Source organism: Lithobates pipiens, unplaced genomic scaffold (assembly GCF_037356315.1).
Source record: "Lithobates pipiens isolate NorthernLeopardFrog02 unplaced genomic scaffold, aLitPip1_a1.2 Scaffold_18, whole genome shotgun sequence".
NCBI lineage: Eukaryota > Metazoa > Chordata > Amphibia > Anura > Ranidae > Lithobates > Lithobates pipiens.
Window position 1 is genome coordinate 637443861 of NW_027507758.1, and position 22553 is coordinate 637466413.

Genomic DNA, 22553 nt, shown 5'->3' on the forward strand with positions numbered 1-22553 from the left:
TTCAGTTGTTTCCAGGCTTTAGCCACTGTAAGTTTTGCACCCAACAGTATGAAGTGTAATAAACCTAGGGGTTGATTTGGATATCTTTGGGACATATGCCTTAAGTAGGGCAACCATTGGGGTTCTGGGGATCTGGCATCCCGCCTGTCCATCAATCATATTAAATATCCTTTTCTAGAATGGGCGTATTCTGGGACATTCCCACCAGATGTGGGCCATCATACCTGTGAGCTGGCAACCCCTGAAGCACAGAGGACCCACCGTTGCAAAGATCGAGGCCAGTCTAGAAGGAGTATAGTACCATCTGACGATCACTTTCAGACTGGCCTCTGTCAGAGCAGTATTTAAAATACCTTTAAAAGAATTGAAGCAGGCTGTCTGCCAGCTGCCTAGATCCCACTGAAATTGGAAATCAGACTCCCAGGCTGTCATAAAGGAGGATTTAGAGGCTGGAGAGGTAAGCGACGAGTAGACTACCGAGATTCCACCCTTCTGGTCCATGAATTGACCACACCGCATTTAATAATCGGTAAACTTTGTGGAAGAGGTTTATCCGTCCAGAGAGATTGTAAGAAATTAGCTATTTGGTTAAACCTAAAATGTTTCGAGTCGGGCCGGTCCAGCTGTTTGATGCAGTGATTAAGGGTAGAAGGCCCCGCCGCCGCAAAAAAAGTGTCCATTTCGGTACAGTCCCTTATCCAGCCATCATTTAAAAGCTAAGATGTTCCTTCTGGGGGGGAGTCTGAGTTGTTAAAGAGATGAGTTAAGGGTCTATAGGCTGACACTAGGGCGGTTGAGGAGTGTAAAGAGTCCAAGAGGGCAAAAGAATGGGACAGGGTAGGGGCCATTATCGGAGGTCTGTTTTTCGGGGGACTCCATTGTAGGAAGTCTAGGGTGAAACGAGGGACGGCTTGTTTTTGTATTTGCACCCAATCAGTTTTTTTCGTATCTTGAATAAACTATTGATAGTTGGGCTAGTCTGGCGGCTTAGTAGTACTTGTGGAGATGGGGCAAGCCCAGATCACCCTTCCTTCTGTGAGCATATAAAGCAAGCTTGTTGAGGTATTCTATAGCCTGCCTTTCCCCACGTGAATTTCAGTAATTTGGGATGGGAAGCAAACAAAATAAATATATCAATCTTGGAAGCAACGTAATTTTTACTCCCAAGCCATGATAGGTTATTTTTGGACCAAGCCAATAGGTTTGTTTCCAGCTTCCGATACATAGGTTGTTAGTTACAGGCATATAGGGATTCCATCTTTGCTGTTAAGTTAATACCCAGGTATTTAATGTAGGACTCGCTCCATTGGAATTTGAAGCACTGTCGTAGTAGTGCTACGGTATCAGTGTGTAGGGAGATGTTCAGAACTTGAGACTTAGCGTAATTCACCTGTAGGCCAGAAATCTTAGCAAAGTCATCAAGCATTTGTTATGTTTGGGAGGAAGGTTATAGGGGAAGTGAGAATTAGTAGAATGTCATCCGCAAAGAGGCCGCATTCTAGCGGCAGGCTAGCGTTTTAATGGTGATTGTGAAGCTGGGACAGTGAGCACCCCTGTCTGGTACCTTTCGCTATAGAGATTGGTTTGGAATAGAAACCCTAGAGATGGATATACGCTTTAGGATTAGAATATAGAGCATGGATAAGACCCATGAATTGATCGGCGAAACCCCAATGTTCCATAATTGCAAAGATGTGGGGCAGGAGACCAAGTCAAAGGCCTTCTGTGGGTCCAACGAGAGAAGCATTCCTGATTGTTTAGGGTCCCCCATCCAATTTGTTTGACGTATGGAAACGATGTCTATCCCCTGCCTAATTTGGTCTGGGCCCTGTCTACCCAGAATGAACCCTACTTGGTCTTTATATATGAGTTAATGAAGGTTGCTAGACGGTATTTTAGTAAGGATTTTTAAATCGCTATTAATCAGGGAAATAGGGCGATAGTTGCTAACCCTTTCAGATTTTTGTTCGGCTTAGGTATCACTGCAATGAATGCTGTGTTAAGTTGGGGATCAAGCGGGTCTCCATGCGTATTTGCGTTTAGGAATTTCGTTAAGTGCGGGACTAGGGTGTCGGTGAAAATTTTATAGTAGGGGTTCGAGAGCCCATCCGGTCCAGGTGCTGATGCACTCTTTAGGTACAAAATCACTCCCCTTCAGTGAAAGGGGCATCGAGGCTGTCCTTATGCTCTGAGGAGAGCGATGGGATAGGAAGACCCTCAAGGAACTTGGATAGGGAGGCTGCTTTGTGACTTGTGTGGTCTATACAGGTTGGTATAAAAATCATGGAACACTTCCAAAATTTTGGAGGGGTTGACCATGGTTCCTTGTCCCGGTATTCTTATCTTTGGCATTTTGGCATATAGTAAGATTTAATTTGGGGAGTCGATTTAGCATAGAGCCCATCTTATCCCGCTGGGTATAAAATCTATTATTATTCCAACGGATCTGTTTTTGCACTTTGGCTGTAAGAGCCAAGTTGAGCTCCAACCTGGCTTTGTCAAGTAGGGCTACCGTATCGGGGGAGGGGTTCATTTTATGTTGAGCTTGTAACGTCGTGTACAACCCCTCTAACAGATTTATGTCAGCTTCTCTTTCCCTTTTTATTCGTGTCGCCATCCTGATAATTTCCCCTCTAATGTAGGTCTTGTGGGCTGCCCAAATAGTTTCTGCTGAAGTTCCCTCAACTTTGTTAAAGTGGAAATATTCCAGTAGAGATTTAGCTATCATGGTCACCCGTACCGGATCAGAGAGAATAGACTCATTTAGTCTTCAGTGCCCCAGGCCCCGTCTTGAGCATTGTGGCTGGATTGTCATTATCACTATTGAATGATCGGACAAGACCGTGTTTCTGATTTGGGAGTGGACAGTAAGTGGAATAATGCGAGATGGGACTAACAGATGATCAATCCTGGCATAAGAGTTGTGAGCATTAGAGAAGTGTGTGAAGTCTTGCTTAGTGAGATTCAGTTCTCTCCAAATGTCAACTATACCCTGAGCATGAATGAGTTTAGCTATTTTAAGGCTTTCTTTGGACGGTCTAGTGAGTTGGGCAGAGGGGGGGGGGGGGTTAGATCTATACAGACCCTGATCAAATTCTGCATTGGAGTCTCCTCCAAAAATGACCGTACCCTCCAAGGAGGGGGGCAGGGTATCAAATAGGTGTTTGAAGAAAGCTGATTGACCTTTGTTGGGGGTGTAGTATGAGACCAGGGAGTAAAGATGACCCTCGATCGTTCCCTTAACTTGGATAAATCTACCCCTACAGGTCTCTGGTGTCAGAAATCCAAGTGAATTTGCAGATTTTTGCAACCACGATGGCTACCCCCTTAGTTTTATTTTCTGCACTAGTTGGGTAAAAATTAGGGAAGTGAGGATGGAGGAATTTGGGACTGTACCGAACCGGAAAGTGCGTTTCCTGAAGCATAATGATATCCAGTTTGGAGGATTTGTATGTGTTAAAAAGTGTTCTACGTTTAAGAGAAAACATGGTTAGGCGAAGCATAGAGGGGGAGAGTGTAGAGAAGAGGAGGGAGAAGAGGGATAGGATAGGGGGAGGGTTTCCTCCCCTGAGAGTACTTGGACTCTGAGGGGGCTCTGCCTCTTCATACACCCTCAGAGCTTCGCCTCTTCATACACACTCATAGCTCCGCCTCTTCATACACGCTCAGAGCTCTGCCTCTTTATACACACTCAGAGCTCCGCCTCCTCATACACACTCAGAGCTCCGCCTCTTCATACACACTCAGAGCTCTGCCTCTTCATACACCCTCAGAGCTCCGCCTCTTCCTACACACTCAGAGCTCCTCCTCTTCATACAAGCTCAGAGCTTCGCCTCTTCATACACACTCAGAGGTCCTCCTCTTCATACACGCTCAGAGCTCCGCCTCTTTATACACACTCAGAGCTCCGCCTCCTCATACACACTCTGAGCTCCGCCTCCTCATACACATTCAGAGCTCTGCTTCTTCATACACACTCAAAGCTCCGCCTCTTCATACACACTCCACCTCTACATACACTTAGAGCTCCACCCCTTCATACACACTAAGAGCTCTACCTCTTCATACACCCTCAGAGCTCTGCCTCTTCATACACCCTCAGAGCTCCACCTCTTCATACACCCTCAGCGCTCCACCTCTTCATACACCCTCAGGGCTCCACCTCTTCATACACCCTCAGGGCTCTGCCTCTTCATACACACTCAAAGGCTCTGCCTCCTCATACACACTCAGAGCTCCGCCTCTTCATACACACTCAGAGCTCTGCCTCTTCATACACATTCAGGGAGGAGAGAAAGGGGAAGGATATACAGTACATACTCATGTAGCACTAACCCCCGAAGGAGCTGCTGGTTTGATTGGGCTTACCGTTACCTTCTTCCACCTCGATTTGCATCTAGGGGTGTCCCGTGGTAGATGGCCCAGAAACTTTAGAGACTGACGACAGATCCGCTTAAAGGGATTTTTATTTGCAAAACGTAGTTAACGAACAGTCTCTTAGTATAGGATCAGAGGGTTATGAAGTTCAGGTACTCTAAAGCCCCGTACACACGACCGGACTTTTCAACATCCAAAGTCTGATGGAATGATTCCGGCAGACTATTCGATCGTGTGTGGGCTGCAACGGACTTTTGATTCGCAAAAGTCTGACAGACTTTAGAAATGAAACATGCTTCAAATTTTTCCGCCAGAACTCTGCCAGACCCAGTTCCTACCAAAAAATTAGCTCGTGTGTATGCTATTCCGACGGACTAAAACCGACGGACTAAAACCGACGCTAGGGCAGCTATTGGCTACAAACTTCCTTATTCGAGTCCAGTCGTACGTCATCACGTTCGAATCCGTCGGAGTTTGGTGTGATTGTGTGTGGCCAAGTCCGCTCATTCGTAAAGTCCGTCAGAACTCCATCAGAACTCCGTCGAAAGTCTGTCAGACTTAATCCCTCTTAGGCCGCGTACACACGGGCGGACTGTTCGCCTAACTTTGTTCGTCAAACAATCCGACAAACAGTCCTCTCAAAATTTGCATGAACGGACTTGACCACACACGATGAACGAACAGTCCGCTCAAAGCGTGCGCGATGACGTGAACGGCACGTACGACGGGACGAAAAATACAACGTCCAATACACTGCAATGCAACCTTCGCCGTGTAAATCCTTTCTGAGCATGCGCGGAACTTAGTTTGACGAACAAGCCTACACACGAGCGGACTGTTCGCTCAAACCAAGTTTCAGCGGACTGTCTTACGGGAATTCCAAAAAACTTTGTTCGTCAGACTGTCCGCTGAAGCCCACACACGAGCGGACTGTCTGCCGAAACACTGTTCAGCGGACAAAGTTGGGCGAACAGTCTGGTCGTGTGTACGCGGCATTAGTGTCAAAGTCAATAATGAAGGATGTGCTTACTTTGACTGAATCCAAAGAATAGCCATTCACAGCTGGATGTTCACTAAAATTGGATATTCCCTCTCTCACAAGGCCTAGCAGCCAACAAAGTGCTTAAATCAGCAATAAGTCTCTGCCAGACTTTGTTGTAGAACACGTAGGAATAAGTCTCTGCCACAGACGTTGTTGTAGAACATGTAGGAAACTAGGATACTTGTAGAACATTCGTATGGTACCAGTATCTTTCAGCCGGTTCGGTAATACCCACGAGATTGGATTCACTTAGGTCCCTCAGGCCGCGTACACACGGGCGGATTGTCTGTCCAACTTAGTCCTCTGAACCGTGTTTCAGCGGACAATCCGCTCGTGTGTGGGCTTCAGCGGACTTTTTCAGCGGACAGTCTGATGGACTAAGTCTTTCGGAATTTCCGTAATTTTGTCCGTCCAAACTTGGTTTTGTCCGTCCAAACTTGGTTTCAGCGGACAGTCCGCTCGTGTGTAGGCAAGTTGGACGGACTAAGTATGGCGCATGCTCAGAAAGGATTTACACGGCCGAAGGTTGCATTGCAGTGTATTGGACGTCGTTTTTCTAGTCCCGTCGTACGTGCTGTATACGTCATCGCGCACGCTTTCAGCGGACTGTCTGTTCATCGTGTGTGGTCAAGTCCGTTCATTCAAAATTTGGACGGACTGTCTGTCGGATTGTCTGACGAACTTAGTTGGCCAGACAATCCGCCCGTGTGTACACGGCCTCAGCCTCACCAGGCTCTTACTAAGAAGCCAACCCGTACGTGGCCTTCTTCTGAAGAGTCCTCCCCTGGATAGCTACGAAGTTGCTGGGTTTCTCCACAACCGGAGACGACAACGACCACCTCTGAATCCTTTCCTTAGTTTCCCTGCCTCGGGCTAGCCAGCCCCGAGACATAAAGTCGGGTGGATCCTGGGGGCTGGTCAGGAGGACCAGGACCATGGAGTCAGAACATACTTCTGGACCGAAAACCCGAACCACGTGACATCCACATCTTAAGTACCCTCTCCCAGAAAGCACAGCAAGAGTGACACTGCCACTGGACGGGCTCCAAGAGAAAGTAACCTTAAAGCACCCAACCAGACTATGTTTCCATGCTTGCCAGAAGAGACAGTGCCCCCTAGGCCATGCTGAACACCCTATAGTCCAGTCAGACTGATGCTGAGGTCCAAATTTGGAATAATTATACCCAAACCAAACTGCAGTTCAGGTTTTAACATTAAGATTAAAAAAAAATATAGTGTGTGCTCTTCAGGAACCAGCGCTACACACACACAGCACAAGGCCGTGTTCACACTACATGAGGTTTCTCTGGGCTGCAGTTCCTCTGAGCTCCACAGGGTGGTGATCTCACCTCTACCCAGACAGGACATCTCTATGGGAAAACAGACAGGAAGTGATGTAAGCTACAGACAGGATGTGATGTCAGTTACAGGCAAGAAGTTGCATTTGCTAGGATGGAGACGTAGAGAGGAGACGTTGCTGAATCTGGTGGCAGAGGAGGTAATATGTGGATTAACCCCTTCAGGGGGGATCAGTTGATGATGAATATATCTTCCTTCCGAAGCTGGCCATACATGGTTCAGTTTTATTGTTCATCCAGCGAGATGAGAGGAAAAAACTGAAGTGATTCTCCCATCCACACAATGGAGGGGGATGGGGGAATCTTCCCCGCTGCACTATTGTAGTCTGACAATATATTGTGCGGTATGTCCTATACTTGGTAAAGGATAGGGTAATAAGATGCTAATGAGTGTATGGATAGAGTTAAGTCATGAACTCTATCCATACACTCATTAGCATCTCATAACCCTATCCTTTACCAAGTATAGGACATACCGCACAATATATGAGCTCTTAGTAAATTTTTTAGATATATATTTTTTTTAAATATAGATTTTTGGTTTCACAATTTTTGGTCATTTATGACTATTTTCATCTTTTGGATTTTTTTTTCCTTGTAAATCATCCTTGTTGAGTCCCGGGCCATCCAAACCACCTCAGCTCCCACCAGTGATACCCCTGGGGGTTCTCTGATTGATTTTGGCACACTCCCATTACATAGGTCAGTGATTCTCAACTAGGGTTCCTCCAGAGGTTGGTAGGGGTTCCTTCAACATTGGGCCATTTCTGCCTCTCGAATAAGTTCCCACCTACACTATTGATCTTTTTAGCTATCTGTAAGGAGGTAATTCTTCCCAATGACCACAAGTGTAGGGATCATTCTTCCCACTGACCATCACACTAATGTATCATGAGTTGTAGATTTCAAATTTTTAGCCGGGGGTTCTCCGAGACTGAAGAACAATTTCAAGGGTTCCTCTGTGTTGAAAAGGTTGAGAAAGGCTGCCATAGATACATACAATGTAAGTGCTTTTGAGAGTGGTGGGGGGGGGGGGGGTCTTTCCTAGTTAACTTTACCTCCCATTTATTACATTTTAATTTCTCTTCCTTGACAGGGTCAGACCATATAGATATTCCTTTTATCATACTACAGTACTCATTTATCCACGTGCATGCTCCTGAAGAGTGGATGAATCCACGAAATGCATAGTGCTACTGTATGCCGTGTTTTTGTGCCAAATTATACGTTTTACCTGACCAGATCATTACATGTGTTATGTTATATGTATTATTATGTGGCAATTTGCCATTACTGTATGTATATCTATTGAATGAATTATTGGTTGTCTATGTCTTCTCATGATTACCCTCATGTAACATATTATTATTGATTTGCAATAAATTAGAATTCTTACACCTGCATGCTTCATTTAAAGTCCCAATCTTCTGTTCCCTTTTTTGTCTCAGGATCTGTACATCTGCATCTACAATTTATGTCATTTTTTTATTATATATTTAGAGTGAAAACCTGAGAGATTCTAAATTTGAGGGTAAAGAAGAGATAAAAGAGGAGGATAAGGTAATGGAGGAGTCAGAGTTTCTAGGACGCAAAGATATGTACCAGGACACCATGGTGGAGACATCCAGTTACAGAAACCCACCAGAGAGATGTCCCCGTCCTCTGTATTCCCGGGATTCCACACAGGAAGGTCACACCATCCCCCACCATCATCAGGTAGATGATTGACAATTATTGGGAGTTCTGATTTATACACAGCATGATTGTTACAATGAATGTTTTATTTTATACTCAGAGTGGAAACCTCGGGGATGATAATATTGATGTTAAAGAAGAGTATATAGAGGAGGATGAGGAGTATGGAGTGATGGTGGAGTTATCAGGACACAAGGATATGATGGAGCCACCAAATACCAGGAACCCACCAGAGAGATGTCCCCGTCCTCTGTATTCCCGGGATTCCACACAGGAAGATCACACCATCCCCCACTGTTACAAGGTTGGTGGGATGGAGGTTATCAAACCCACTTATAGAGACAATGTGTGGATTTTTATGTGATGTCACAATAGAAAAGTTTATATTTTTATATTATATTTTCTCTCATTTTCTTGATTTAGAGTGGAAAACCAATCGAGTTTGAGGTGAAAGCAGAAGAAGAAGAGGGGTATGTGAGGGATGATCAGCAGTCTATGGAGGAGGATGGAATAACGGGGACATTTATAGAGGAGGACACTCCTACAGAGATCAGCACAGGTGGGTCATTAACACTAAATACATTCCTCCACCCATACTGCTCACTGATTGGTCCAGAGTAGGGCGGGGACTGGGTGATAGCCTGTAATAATACCCTGGTCACTTTCCTGAGCTGTGTTCCCCGTCCTGTATTCCTGGATTTCTCTCCGATAATCTTCCTTCTCTGTGCTGCCGACACAATTTATGTATCTAGACTGGATTTATGGAGATTGTGGGGTTCAGCTGGCAGCAAAATGTTCATTTTAACCATAGGCGTTACTAGACCTAGGCACCTGGGGTACATATGTGCTTTGGGTCTTCTACCCCATACCCGGGTCCTGACCTTTACACTATATAATTTATATTGTATACTCCTGACCTCTGCACTATATACTCTATGTTGTACATTACATCATTCTGATACTATAAAATCCTAACTGTTGTATCCTATATAATAAGTTGTAGATTACATAGGCCTTACCTCTTTTGCACCCATTTCCTACCAGTTGGACATTTTATATCTGATGATGTGATTGGAGCACAGACTTTTACATGGTGATAATGATGTGATAACATCCTCAGACTTTGGAACCTTAAACAGAAAGTGATAATGAGGGAGGAGTCAATAACCCAATGATGGAGGTCTTCAGGATCAGTCCAGTCTTCATCTTGGTTGTTCTCCCCCCATCCTCACTCTCTGACCTCTGGTGGGGCTCAGCCCCGCTGTTATTCATGACTAAATCATGGACTAAATAAGGAAGTGCAGGACTTCTTGTGAGACAGACACTTGGAGCAGGTTATTTTTCCTGCAAGACTTCTTGTGTTGGAAAGATGGCAATGAGTGATAGAGGGGGAGGGGACACTCGTCCTATAATCCCCTCATCACTGTCACTCCTATAAAAGACAGTTCTCGTTGTTTCCTCACTCTCTGACTAAGGTCCATGAATAAAGAAATTAACTGGTAGGAGATCAGAGGACCCATTTACTAGTTACCTTGAGGGGGGAATTGTAAGATCCTCAGAGACAAAGCTGCCTGATGTGGGCGGAGTCCTGATTTAGGGGAACCAATCAGCTCATGTCTAGTAATAATCTTTTTATTTCTATTTTAGTAGATGGTCGGGAGATGAGGAAAACCTCAGAGGATTGTCTCACTTTGTCTCCAGACTGTAAAGTAGAAGATGAGGACATCACACAGTATAGTCCAGGAGAAAACCCGACTACCTCAAATGTCCATCCGGCACCACACAGTGTAGATGGACCATCGTATTCCTCTTATCCTGAGGAACCTCAGACTGTGAGGGACAGGGCCGTCCTTCCACCAGAGAAGAGGTTTTCCTGTACTGAGTGCGGGAAGTGTTTCCGTTCAAAATACGATCTTGATGCGCATAAAAGATCTCACACTGGTGAGAAGCCCTATTCTTGTTCTGAGTGCGGGAAATGTTTTTCACAGAAGTCCAATCTTTACACACATCAGAGATCTCACATGGGGCAGAATCCGTATTCCTGTCCTGATTGTGAGAAATGTTTTTCACACATGTCCCTTCTTTACACACATCACAGATCTCACACTGGGGAGAAGCCGTATTCTTGTCCTGAATGCGGGAAATGTTTTTCACGGAAGTCCAATCTTTACACACATCAGAGATCTCACATGGGGGAGAAGCCGTATTCCTGTCATGAGTGCGGGAAATGTTTTGCAAAGAAGTCCAATCTTTACATACATCAGAGATCTCACACAGGAGAGAAGCCGTATTCCTGTCCTGAGTGTGGGAAATGTTTTTCAGTGAAGTCCAGTCTTTACACACATCAAAGATCTCACAGGGGGGAGAAGCCGTATTCCTGTCCTGAGTGCGGGAAATGTTTTTCAGACAATTCCAGTTTTAACAGACATCAGAGATCTCACAGGGGGGAAAAGCCATATTTCTGTCCTGAGTGCGGGAAATGTTTTTCCCGGAAGACCAGTCTTTACATACATCAGAGATCTCACACGGGAGAGAAGCCGTATTCCTGTCCTGAGTGCAGGAAATGTTTTTCAGACAATTCCAGTTTTAAAAGACATCAGAGATCTCACAGAGGGGCAAAGCCATATTCATGTCCTGAGTGTGGGAAAGGTTTTTTACATAAGGCCAGTCTCCAAAAACATCAGAAGTCTCATACAGCTGAAAAGTCATATTCCTGTCTTTAGTGTGGGAAATGTTTCTCACTGAGACACAATCTTTACAAACATCAGAGATCTCACACAGGGGAGAAGCCGCATTCCTGTCCTGAGTGAGGGAATTGTTCCTCACTGAAGTCCTGTCTTCCTGTACATCAGGGACCCCACACAACCATTGAGGTGTATTAGTGCCTTGAGTGCAGGAAATGTCTTCTATATGAATGTTGCTGGACATCACAGCTCCCATGTGGGGAAGAAGCACACCCTGATATACACCTCAGATATACTCCATGGCTGATCTTCATCATGTAAGAAACTTTTCCAGGGGTGTGGTCATTTTTATAAAAACGACTTGTCCAAGGGACTAAATCGGGGTCCCAATCTCCTTGTCCCTTATGATGATCTCCTCGTCCTGATAAAATAAAAAATTATTTTAACCAAACTCTTATATAAATCTGAGGTGCTTTTAGGAATGTCGGGGACTTTTATAACTTGGGTGCTCAGTACAAGCGCATGCTGAACAGACAAATCACACTCCGGTGTCCGCTCTGTTAAAGGAAAAGTTCACCTTTTATAAAAAATAATAAATGCACATTTTCTGCAGGTAAAAATAATAATAATTTCCTATTTAAATCCTGAATAATAATAATATTTTTTTTAGGAGCCTGGAAAGCATTGCAGCCATGATGTGCTGATGGCTGGTGCTATGCAGGACTGTCCGTATAATCTGTCTGCCTGTACATTATACGGGAAGGCAGTTACAGTGACAGGAAGAGCCAATCATCTACCAGAGAGCTCAGCAGCGGTGTGGGAGTTCATTGAAAACTACAAGCTGACATCGGCAATGGACAGAACTCTGTGAATGAATGGCACGGCCGCGCTCTTTTTCATAAAGTCACAGCTGGTATGGGGAACTTCTCCCCGCACTGCTGTCACACAGAGGACTCGGATCGCTGAGCCGCTGCAGGAACATATAACATCTTCCCGAAGGGGAACTTATCCTTTAACTCTTTCACTGCCAGAGCTGATTTTTTTTTTATGCACACACTTTTAGAGTTTAAGATTATGTAAAACCCCCCAATACATGATATATTTGCTAAAAGCAGACACCCTAGAGAATAAAACAGCAGCTGTTTCAATTTTTTATGTCACACGATATTGTTGCAAAAGTCTAGGAAATGCAAAATTTCAGTAGAAAACACACTGACGTTTGTTTCAAGGGGCCCAAAAATGCAATACATTACCCAATTGTTGAGTAAAATATAAAAGCTGAGGTTGCGCTGAATAAATAGATATCCAGCATGTCCAACCTTAAGTTTTGTGTGCGCCTGTGAAATGGTGAGGAACTTCAGTACCCTATATTTTCTGTAGGCAACGCTGTAACAACCCCCCCCATAGGTCATCAGTTTAGTGTTACGGAGGATGTCTGGTGTAGAATTATCGCATTCCGGAGTGCGCTGCGATATGTAACGTGTGTATCGCAATCAACGTTTTCAGGGGTAGGCGCCCCAACGTGTGATTTTATGTTTGTACATGCGTATATGTTTAGGCGGGGGGGCATTTACATTTTTTGGGGGGGGGGAGGTTATGTGCTTGGGTGTAACTTTTTTTAATTTTGTACAAGTAAAAATAATTTTTTTTTTTTTTACTTAACTTTTTGTCATGCACGTCTAATCTTTATAACTCATGACCAGCTGACTGTGCAAGCTACTTTGACACCGCCATTTATCACCGTCTCCTTGCTATGTCCCCCAAGTGTTGTGCAAGTGGTACAGATGATCATTTACAATGTTATAAAATTAAGAGATTGCTAAGTATTCATATTCTGTATGTTTTTTGAGTTAGGCCGATTTTCTTTGCGGCCAAGTCATAAAAGGTCCTGAAGAAGCTTATTGATGTGAAACGCGTCGACCTCTTGGACAATTCAGCAAAGCTAAATGGGTTATTATGAATATTTATGGCCTAATGTTTGATGGATTTGTTCCCATGTGGTTTTAACACATCATTTTTAATATTGGTAAGAAAGATTTATATTTTATGTCGGTTTTTTATGTTTGCCCTTTTTCATACGAATAAAGTCCGACATTCAAGGTTCTTTTTGAAATGATATATATATTTGGATGTGGTATATTTATAGTAACCAAATCTTCCTCTCTTTTTTTTTTTTTTTTTAAATATTAAATAAAATAGTTGAACGAATGTGACCAGCATTTGCCCAGCTGTGATGAATATTGGATGTATTTTATTTCATACACTGATTTCTTTGGCTCCATCTAGTGGCCATAATTCGGTATTGTGATATTTTCACTGATAGTGTCATGTCTTAAAAAATACCCCATTATGGCCACTAGATGGAGCTGGCCATCATAGGAAATCACTTTGCTATATTTATGGCCAGAATATGTAAAGGCTGGATGAGGGATTTGTCGCATTATTCAAATGAATTTTTCTATAAGTAGACCCCTTTAGTTTCCTTCATCAGACATGTCTTCATACAGATAACTAAGGTCACCCTCATACACTGGTGAGTACAGTACACACTGAAGGATATAAATGAATCAAAGCAACAATATTAAACCAACCATTGATTTAAACCTGAAAATGTACATTTGGCCATTAGATGGCGCTAAATATCGTAGAAGTTATCGCCATCTAATGAACAAATGCAACATTGTTTATTTTCATTTGATGGAAAACCTTCAACCAGCTCAGCAGATCGCTTCATTCCTTCAATCCCTGAAAACCCTTCTCTTCAGAGAACCCTACCCTACCCACACTTCACAACAACAGGTTTTTCTTTTTTTTCCCATAAAGATTTTATTGATATTTGCATTGAACAGCTTATACAGCAACAGGTTATAACAGAAGAAAGTGCATGTGAGGTTCCAGGACATTGGTATGTATCATAGATATGGAATAATTCTGAAATTCAATGGAGGTCTCACTTCATAGTACAAGGTTGGTAAAATGTGGCAATATAGCCGAATGGCCCTCTAGCATTGCAGGTATCTGACAGTCAATTTGTCCCATTAGAGGGAGGAAAAAGGTAGCAAGTAAGGTATAGAGAAAGGTGAGAAGAATAGGAGAAGAGAGGAAGTCCAAGTGAGAGAGGGAAACAAGAAGGGGCAGGGGGTGGGCAAGGGAGTGGGCGGGGGGGAGGAATGGTAGGCAAGGTAAGGTGAGGGGGATCTTAGGTGTTGTTAGAGTCTATGTCAATTTTTCCGGTATGGAGCTGATACCTCGGCACGATTTCTCTTAATATCTACGGCCATCCTGGTGGCACTTGTAGCTCAAGTGCTATAGGCTCGAAAACACTGTGTTCATTTAAAGTGAGTCCAACATGCCCACGTTGCGGTGAATCTTTGGATCCTCTCTTGGGAGATATGCACTAGCTCTTCCTTTTCCTCTATTTTTTTCGATCTTCAGGAATAGTGATGGCCGAACAGTTCGCCTGGCGGTCGTTTCGCGGTGAATTTCGGCTGTTCGCGGTCCGCCCGTTCGGCGGACTATTGGCGCCGTTCGCCCGGCGGACTTCTGTGTTTTTACTGTGTAAAAGAACTTTGACCTGATGACACATCCATCATGGGGTACAGGACAGCCAATTGAGACATTACAGCACATGAACACTTGGACATTCCCCCTAACTTATAAATACACCCGATCCGGCGGCCATTTTACATTCTTTCTTCTGTCACTATAGGGAGAGGTTGCTGTGTGGAGTAGGAAGAGATAAATCGCTAGCTATTTGGTACACAAAAGTTCTTTTCAGGACTGGTATAGGTGTTAGGTGTATATAGGTTTGCTGTGCTACTGATTCTTGCAGCAGCCTGAGTGTCTTTTGTCAGTTTAGAGAAAGGGACAGGGCGCTGTGTGCTGCTGTTGTAGGGACAGCCAGATTAGTCATCATCATCATTAGCTGTTACTATCAGGTCCACAAAAGTGCTATTCCAGTAACCAGTTATTGTTCCTAGTAGCCTCTGTTTTGCCATTTTATATAGGGACAGGCAGGAAGCAGTGTGTCAGGCAGTGAGGGTCAGTTTAAACAGTAGCTGTTACTATTAGTTCCACAAAGGTTCTTTTCAGGACTGGTATCAGTGGTATGGTAATAGGCTTGTACACGTATAATATTCTTTCTTCCAAATATAGAAAGAATATTATACTTGACTGCTGCCCTTCTGCTGCAGTCTGCTAATCAGTCACAACTCACTTGTTCCACAAAGCTCTTTATCAGGACTGGTAACTTGGTCTGTCTAGGGTGCTACAGTACATAAGGTTGAGTGAGTTACAGTCTGCCATTCTATAAGGACTGGTATCGGTCCACAATACATAGGGTTGAGGTGCACTACTGCTGACCGCTGCCCTATACTGCAGCAGTCCTTCATCGGTATAGGGACTGACGTACAGTCTGCTAATCAGTCACACACAACCTACTTGGTCCACAAAGGTCCTTATAAGGACTGGTAAGGTATATAGGGTGCTACAGTACATAGGGTTGAGTGAGGTACAGTCTGCTATTCTGTAAGGACTGGTATCGGTCCACAATACATAGGGTTGAGGTGCACTACTGCTGACCGCTGCCCTATACTGCAGCAGTCCTTCATCGGTATAGGGACTGACGTACAGTCTGCTAATCAGTCACACACAACCTACTTGGTCCACAAAGGTCCTTATAAGGACTGGTAAGGTATATAGGGTGCTACAGTACATAGGGTTGAGTGAGGTACAGTCTGCTATTCTGTAAGGACTGGTATCGGTCCACAATACATAGGGTTGAGGTGCACTACTGCTGACCGCTGCCCTATACTGCAGCAGTCCTTCATCGGTATAGGGACTGACGTACAGTCTGCTAATCAGTCACACACAACCTACTTGGTCCACAAAGGTCCTTATAAGGACTGGTAACTTGGTGTAGGGTGCTACAGTACATAGGGTTGAGTGAGGTACAGTCTGCTATTCTATAAGGACTGGTATCGGTCCACAATACATAGGGTTGAGGTGCACTACTGCTGACCGCTGCCCTATACTGCAGCAGTCCTTCATCGGTATAGGGACTGAGAGTTTTGTCACAGGGTAATTTAAAAAATGACAGGCAGAGGAAGAGGCAGGCCCTTCCGCAGGGGTGGTAGGGGTAGGGCAGGAGCAACAGGCTTGAGCCAAAGTGGGAAGTTGCAGAAGGTGCGTTCAATTACTTTAAAGGACGCACCAGACTTGGTTGGGTGGCTCACTCAGCCTTACTCTTCTGCACCCTCCTCATCCTCTCGATCTGCACCCTCTTCTTCACTCTCTGCTATGTGCACCCCCAAAGACACTACCACCAACAACACCACCACCACCACATACCTTCCGCTTGAGTCACAGGAATTATTTTCCGATCCATATCAAGAGGACATTTCTGATGCGCAGCCACTCTTGGTATTGGATCAGGAAGAGGAGGTAGCAACAACCACTACTCAGCAGTCTGACGACAGTACCCAAATCAGCCCAAGGAGGAGGTTGGTCCCCGGTGTTGCTGCCTACTCCGAGATCTCTACTTATAGCGGTGGGGAAGGTGACGTTGATGATGACGTGTCTAGTGATGTCACATGGGTGCCCACAAGAGAGGGAGAGGAGGGGAGTTCAGAGGGAGATATGGACCAGCAGATAGGGAGGAGAAGCAGGAATAACTTACATTGCACAGGAGGGACAAAGCAGACTGCAAATATATCAGGAGCGAGTCATCGACCATGTACGGTCACATCTCGCGCTCCCAGGACACCGGCACATGGCTCCGCAGTGTGGGCTTTTTTTAACATGTCCGCTGCTGACAATAGCGTTGCCATCTGCAATCTTTGCAGTCAACGCATTAGTCGCGGTAAGCCCAACACTCACCTAGGGACGACCGCCTTAAGAAGGCACATGGGCAGCCATCACCGAGCCGAGTGGGAGCAACGGAACACACAAAGCCACACTGCAGGCTCTCACCGTCCAGCCTCGTCTTCTACTTATCCTTCTCCTCTCTCCTCACAATTGTCCTCCACTCCACCTTCCATCACGCCAAGCTCACGTTTTTCTGCAAAAAGGCAGGCTTGCGTGGGCCTAATGTTCGAGCGTAAAAAAATGATGACGCCGGATAACCCTCTTGCCCAACGGTTGACGGCTGGCTTGTTAGAACTCATAGCCCGCCAACTACTGCCATATAAACTGGTGGACTCGGAGGCCTTTCGCAAATTTGTGGCCATTGGAACACCACAATGGAAGGTCCCAGGAAAGAAGTATTTCTCAGAGAAGGGCATCCCAGAGCTATATGGCCATGTTCAGCGGCAAGTGAATGTATCTCTGGCACACAGTGTCGGTGCCAACATACATCTGACCACAGACACGTGGTCTAGCAAACACGGGCAGGGAAGGTATATCACTTTTACTGCCCACTGGGTGAACCTTCTGACGGCCGTCAAGCATGTAACCCGTGGCACCCGTGTAGATTTGGTTTTACCGCCACGGATTGCATGCAGGCCTGACTCTTCTTCTCCTCCTCCTCCTACTCCATCCTCCTCCCTCTCCTCCTCAGCTGACTCCTCCTTTTCCGCTGCACCGCCCAAGCTCCCCAGAACCTATTCCACATGCCAGGTGAGATGTTGCCATGCCGTGCTGCGTCTGTTGTGCCTGGAAGCCAAGAGCCACACTGGCCCGGCACTCCTTTCAGCTTTGCGTTCACGGGCAGATCAGTGGCTAACACCGCTCAATTTGACAGTTGGTAAAGTGGTGTGTGACAACGGTGCCAATCTGCTTAGCACATTGAAACAGGGCAAAATCACGCACGTGCCATGCATGGCACACGTCTTAAACTTGGTCGTGCAGCGATTCCTTGTCAAATACCCTGGGGTCCAGGACATCTTGCGGCAGGCAAGGAAAATCTCGGCCCATTTCAGAAGATCTTACACGGCCATGGCTCGCCTTGCTGACATTCAGCTGCGACACAATCTGCCGGTCAGACGTCTTATTTGCGATTGCCCGACGCGATGGAACTCAACCTTCTATATGCTTGATAGGCTGCTCCAGCAGAAACGTGCAGTTAACGTCTACCTGTATGAACTCTGCGGCAGAAACGGTTCTGGGGAGCTGGGGTTTTTTTCACCGCGCCAGTGGCTGCTCATGCGTGGCGCATGCAGACTTCTGCGGCCATTTGAGGAGATCACCAAACTGGTCAGTCGCAGCCATGGCACCATCAGTGACATGGTACCTTATGCCTTCTTTATGGAGTGTGCATTGCGTCGTGTCATTGATCAAGCTGTGGAGGAGCAGGAGCGGGAAGATGAGGAAGTCGCAATGCTGGATGAATTGCCAGGGGGGCTACTCTATCTGAGACAAGTGAACAACAGGAGTCTGAAGAGGAGTCAGAGGAGGATGGTGCCGGGGCGGATGAGGAGGAGCAAGAAGAGCATGCTTTAAACCTTTCTGGGATCCCTGTTGTGCGTGGATGGGGAGAGGAGAATGAAGAGGACGACATTATCCTGGACGATGAGCAGGAGCCAGGCCACCACACCGCTTCCACTTTAGTGCAAATGGGGGCCTTCATGCTCCAGTGTTTTAATAGGGCCCCCCGTATAAAAAGCATAAGGGTCAAGGACCACTACTGGGTGGCAACGTAGTTAGACCCCCGGTACAAACACAAAATGGCGGAAATGTTACCGCCGTCGCAGAGGGCTGTCAGAATGTAGCACTTCCAGGCCTTGCTTCGAGAAATGCTGCATTCTGCTTTTGCGTGCGCTGGCAGAGGAGCAATTCCCACTCCCAGAGAAGGAGTTGCGGGTACCAATCCAACAGCGCCTGCAAGAAGAGGACGGTTTGAAGATGTGTTGGTGACTTCGGATATGAGGTCATTCTTTCAGCCGACCCATCGACAGGTGTCATCCGGATCCAGCATCAGGGAAAGCCTAGACCGTCAGGTGTCCGACTACATTGGGTTAACGGCCGATGTGGACGCTCTGAGGAGTGATGAACCCCTGGACTACTGGGTGGGCAGGCTTGACCTCTGGCCAGAGCTTGCCCAATTTGCAATCGAACTGTTGGCTTGCCCCTCATCCAGTGTCCTGTCCGAAAGGACGTTCAGCGCAGCAGGGGGGATCGTGACCGATAAGCGTACTCGCCTAGCTCACGACAGTGTTAACTACCTCACATTTCTAAAAATGAATGAGGCATGGATCTCGGAGGAATTCAACACATGTGACCAGTAGACCATGTATATGTCTATAAACAATTTTTTTAATCAAGCACACAGACCTTCTTTCTTCATTTGGCTCACTTCCTTGTCCAAAAAAAGCACACCGTACTATATGCCCCTACCCTCCTCTTTGAAGAGGTTGAGCGGTGCCATATTTCTACTGGGGCTGCTTATTATGAGGGGCTCACACCATCCCTATGCTATGCTGACATCCTCCTGGGCCTGCTTATTATGAGGGGCTCACACCATCCCTGTGCTGTGCTGACTTCCTCCTGGGCCTGCTTATTATGAGGGGCTCACACCATCCCTGTCCTGTGCTGACATCCTCCTGGGGCTGCTTATTATGAGGGGCTCACACCATCCCTGTGCTATGCTGACATCCTCCTGGGGCTGCTTATTATGAGGGGCTCACACCATCCCTGTGCTGTGCTGACTTACTCCTGGGGCTGCTTATTATGAGGGGCTCACACCATCCCTGTGCTATGCTGACATCCTCCTGGGCCTGCTTATTATGAGGGGCTCACACCATCCCTGTGCTGACTTACTCCTGGGGCTGCTTATTATGAGGGGCTCACACCATCCCTGTGCTATGCTGACATCCTCCTGGGGCTGCTTATTATGAGGGGCTCCCACCATCCCTGTGCTATGCTGACATCCTCCTGGGGCTGCTTATTATGAGGGGCTCACACCATCCCTGTGCTGTGCTGACTTACTCCTGGGGCTGCTTATTATGAGGGGCTCACACCATCCCTGTGCTATGCTGACATCCTCCTGGGGCTGCTTATTATGAGGGGCTCACACCATCCCTGTGCTGTGCTGACTTACTCCTGGGGCTGCTTATTATGAGGAGCTCACACCATCCCTGTGCTGTGCTGACATCCTCCTGGGGCTGCATATTATGAGGGGCTCACACCATCCCTGTGCTGTGCTGACTTACTCCTGGGGCTTCTTATTATGAGGGTCTCACACCATCCCTGTGCTATGCTGACATCCTCCTGGGCCTGCTTATTATGAGGGGCTCACACCATCCCTGTGCTATGCTGACATCCTCCTGGGCCTGCTTATTATGAGGGGCTCACACCATCTCTGTGCTGTGCTGACTTCCTCCTGGGCCTGCTTATTATGAGGGGCTCACACCATCCCTGTGCTGTGCTGACATCCTCCTGGGGCCGCTTATTATGAGGGGCTCACACCATCCCTGTGCTGTGCTGACTTACTCCTGGGGCTGCTTATTATGAGGGGCTCACACCATCCCTGTGCTGTGCTGAAATCCTCCTGGGGCTGCTTATTTTGAGGGGCTCACACCATTCCTGTGCTATGCTGACATCCTCCTGGGGCTGCTTATTATGAGGGGCTCACACCATCCCTGTGCTGTGCTGACTTACTCCTGGGGCTGCTTATTATGAGGGGCTCACACCATCCCTGTGCTGTGCTGACATCCTCCTGGGGCTGCTTATTATGAGGGGCTCACACCATCCCTGTGCTATGCTGACATCCTCCTGGGCCTGCTTATTATGAGGGGCTCACACCATCCCTGTGCTATGCTCATTATGAGGGGCTCCCACCATCCCTGTGCTATGCTGACTTCCTCCTGGGGCTGCTTACGGTGCAGGTTTCAGTGCTGTATATCACGGTGCTGATGTCAGTGCTCTCTGTCACGGTGCTGCTGTCAGTGCTGTATATAACGGTGCTGGTGTGAGTGCTTTATGTCACGCTGCTGATGTCAGTGCTCTCTATCACGGTGCTGCTGTCAGTGCTGTATATCACGGTGCTGGTGTGAGTGCTTTATGTCACGCTGCTGATGTCAGTGCTCTCTATCACGGTGCTGTTGTCTGATGACTCTATCAAGGTGCAGGTGTCATTGCTGTATGTCACGCTGCTGATGTCAGTGCTCTGTATCACGGTGCTGGTGTCAGATGACTCTATCACGGTGCAGGTGTCATTGCTGTATGTCACGCTGCTGGTGATCATCTCCTGCACCCTCTTCTTTGCCTACCCTGGTCCCTGACCTTCCGTCTCCTCCATTGCCTTCATGCGCTCCACAGTCCTGAATTGTCACAACAATTTCCCATATAAAAAAAGAATGCTTGTAGTTGTCGATCCCAGATTCACCTCATACATGTGTTATGTCATTGGCCATGTGGTGGGACTATGTTTGCACAGCTAATAATTATTTTGTGGCTGCAAATTTGACCTATAGGTTTGCGAAGTTCGCCTCCCATTGAAGTCAATGGGGCCTGCCACGAACGTTCCGGTTCACGAACTATCGGCCGCGTTCGCGGTCCGCGTTCACGAAACGTCCCGTCGGAAGTTCGTCCATCACTATTCAGGAACCATTCGCCAATCGTTGGAGTGTGTGTGGATCGCCAATGAACCGGGATGCATGCATAGTCTCGCCGCATTCACCAAATGCATGGCCAAGGACTTATAGTACTCAGATTTGGTTAAATGGGTATGGTGTAGGAGGTACTGTGCTGGAGGTGTACGCAGTAATGTGAGCAATAAGCTCATGTAACTCTTTCCAGAATGGCTGGAGGGAACCACACTCCCACCAAATGTGGACAATGGTTCCCCTTGCCCTCCTACATCTCCAGCATGTATCTGGGATAGAGGGGGGAAATTTATGTAGACGTAATGTTGTCCTATACCAGTGCGTCTTCACTTTATAGCAGTTTTGCTGAATGGCAACGTTCAGGGACCCTTTGTGGATATATTCGTTGATGAGTACCCAGTCCTCATCAGTGAGGGAAATTTGGAGGTCCGACTCCCAGGCCGAGTGAACTAAATCTGGGGCGGTGAGGGTTTCGTCTATAAGTATACTGTATATGTAGGAAATTAAGTGCCTTTGCGGGGGAGCTCGCGTGCACAATGTTTCAAAAGGTGTCCTTTGTCTCGTCCATACTTCCGCTATTGTCTGGGTGGAGAGAAAGTGCCGGATCTGTCTATATGACCAAAACGAGAAAGAGTTGGAAGGGGAAGAGGCTACTAAGTCCTTATAAGTTCGGGGGGCCTGCGGGTGAAGAATTGATGTGCTAAAATACTATCGTGTGGCCATTCCTGGTTGAGAAAAGAAGTTGAGACTCCTGGTGTAAAGCTGGGGTTTGCCCTCAGTGGGGTTAGGGGTCCGGGAACCGAGGAGAATGTTGCAGTTTTAGTCGCCTTTCTAAAGGCTCTGAGAGATGGATGAA

The 22553-nt window shown here is 46.5% G+C and overlaps 1 protein-coding gene across 1 annotated transcript in view; it reads left to right on the top strand.

Annotated features, from left to right (window-relative positions):
- Positions 1-22553, top strand: part of LOC143986896 (uncharacterized) — a 237087-nt gene that overhangs the window by 119361 nt on the left and 95173 nt on the right. Inside the window, 5 exon segments of the mRNA XM_077485302.1 lie at positions 6783-6917; positions 8278-8493; positions 8573-8776; positions 8896-9031; positions 10120-11194. Of these exon segments, the coding sequence (XP_077341428.1) occupies positions 6783-6917; positions 8278-8493; positions 8573-8776; positions 8896-9031; positions 10120-11194 (1766 nt within the window).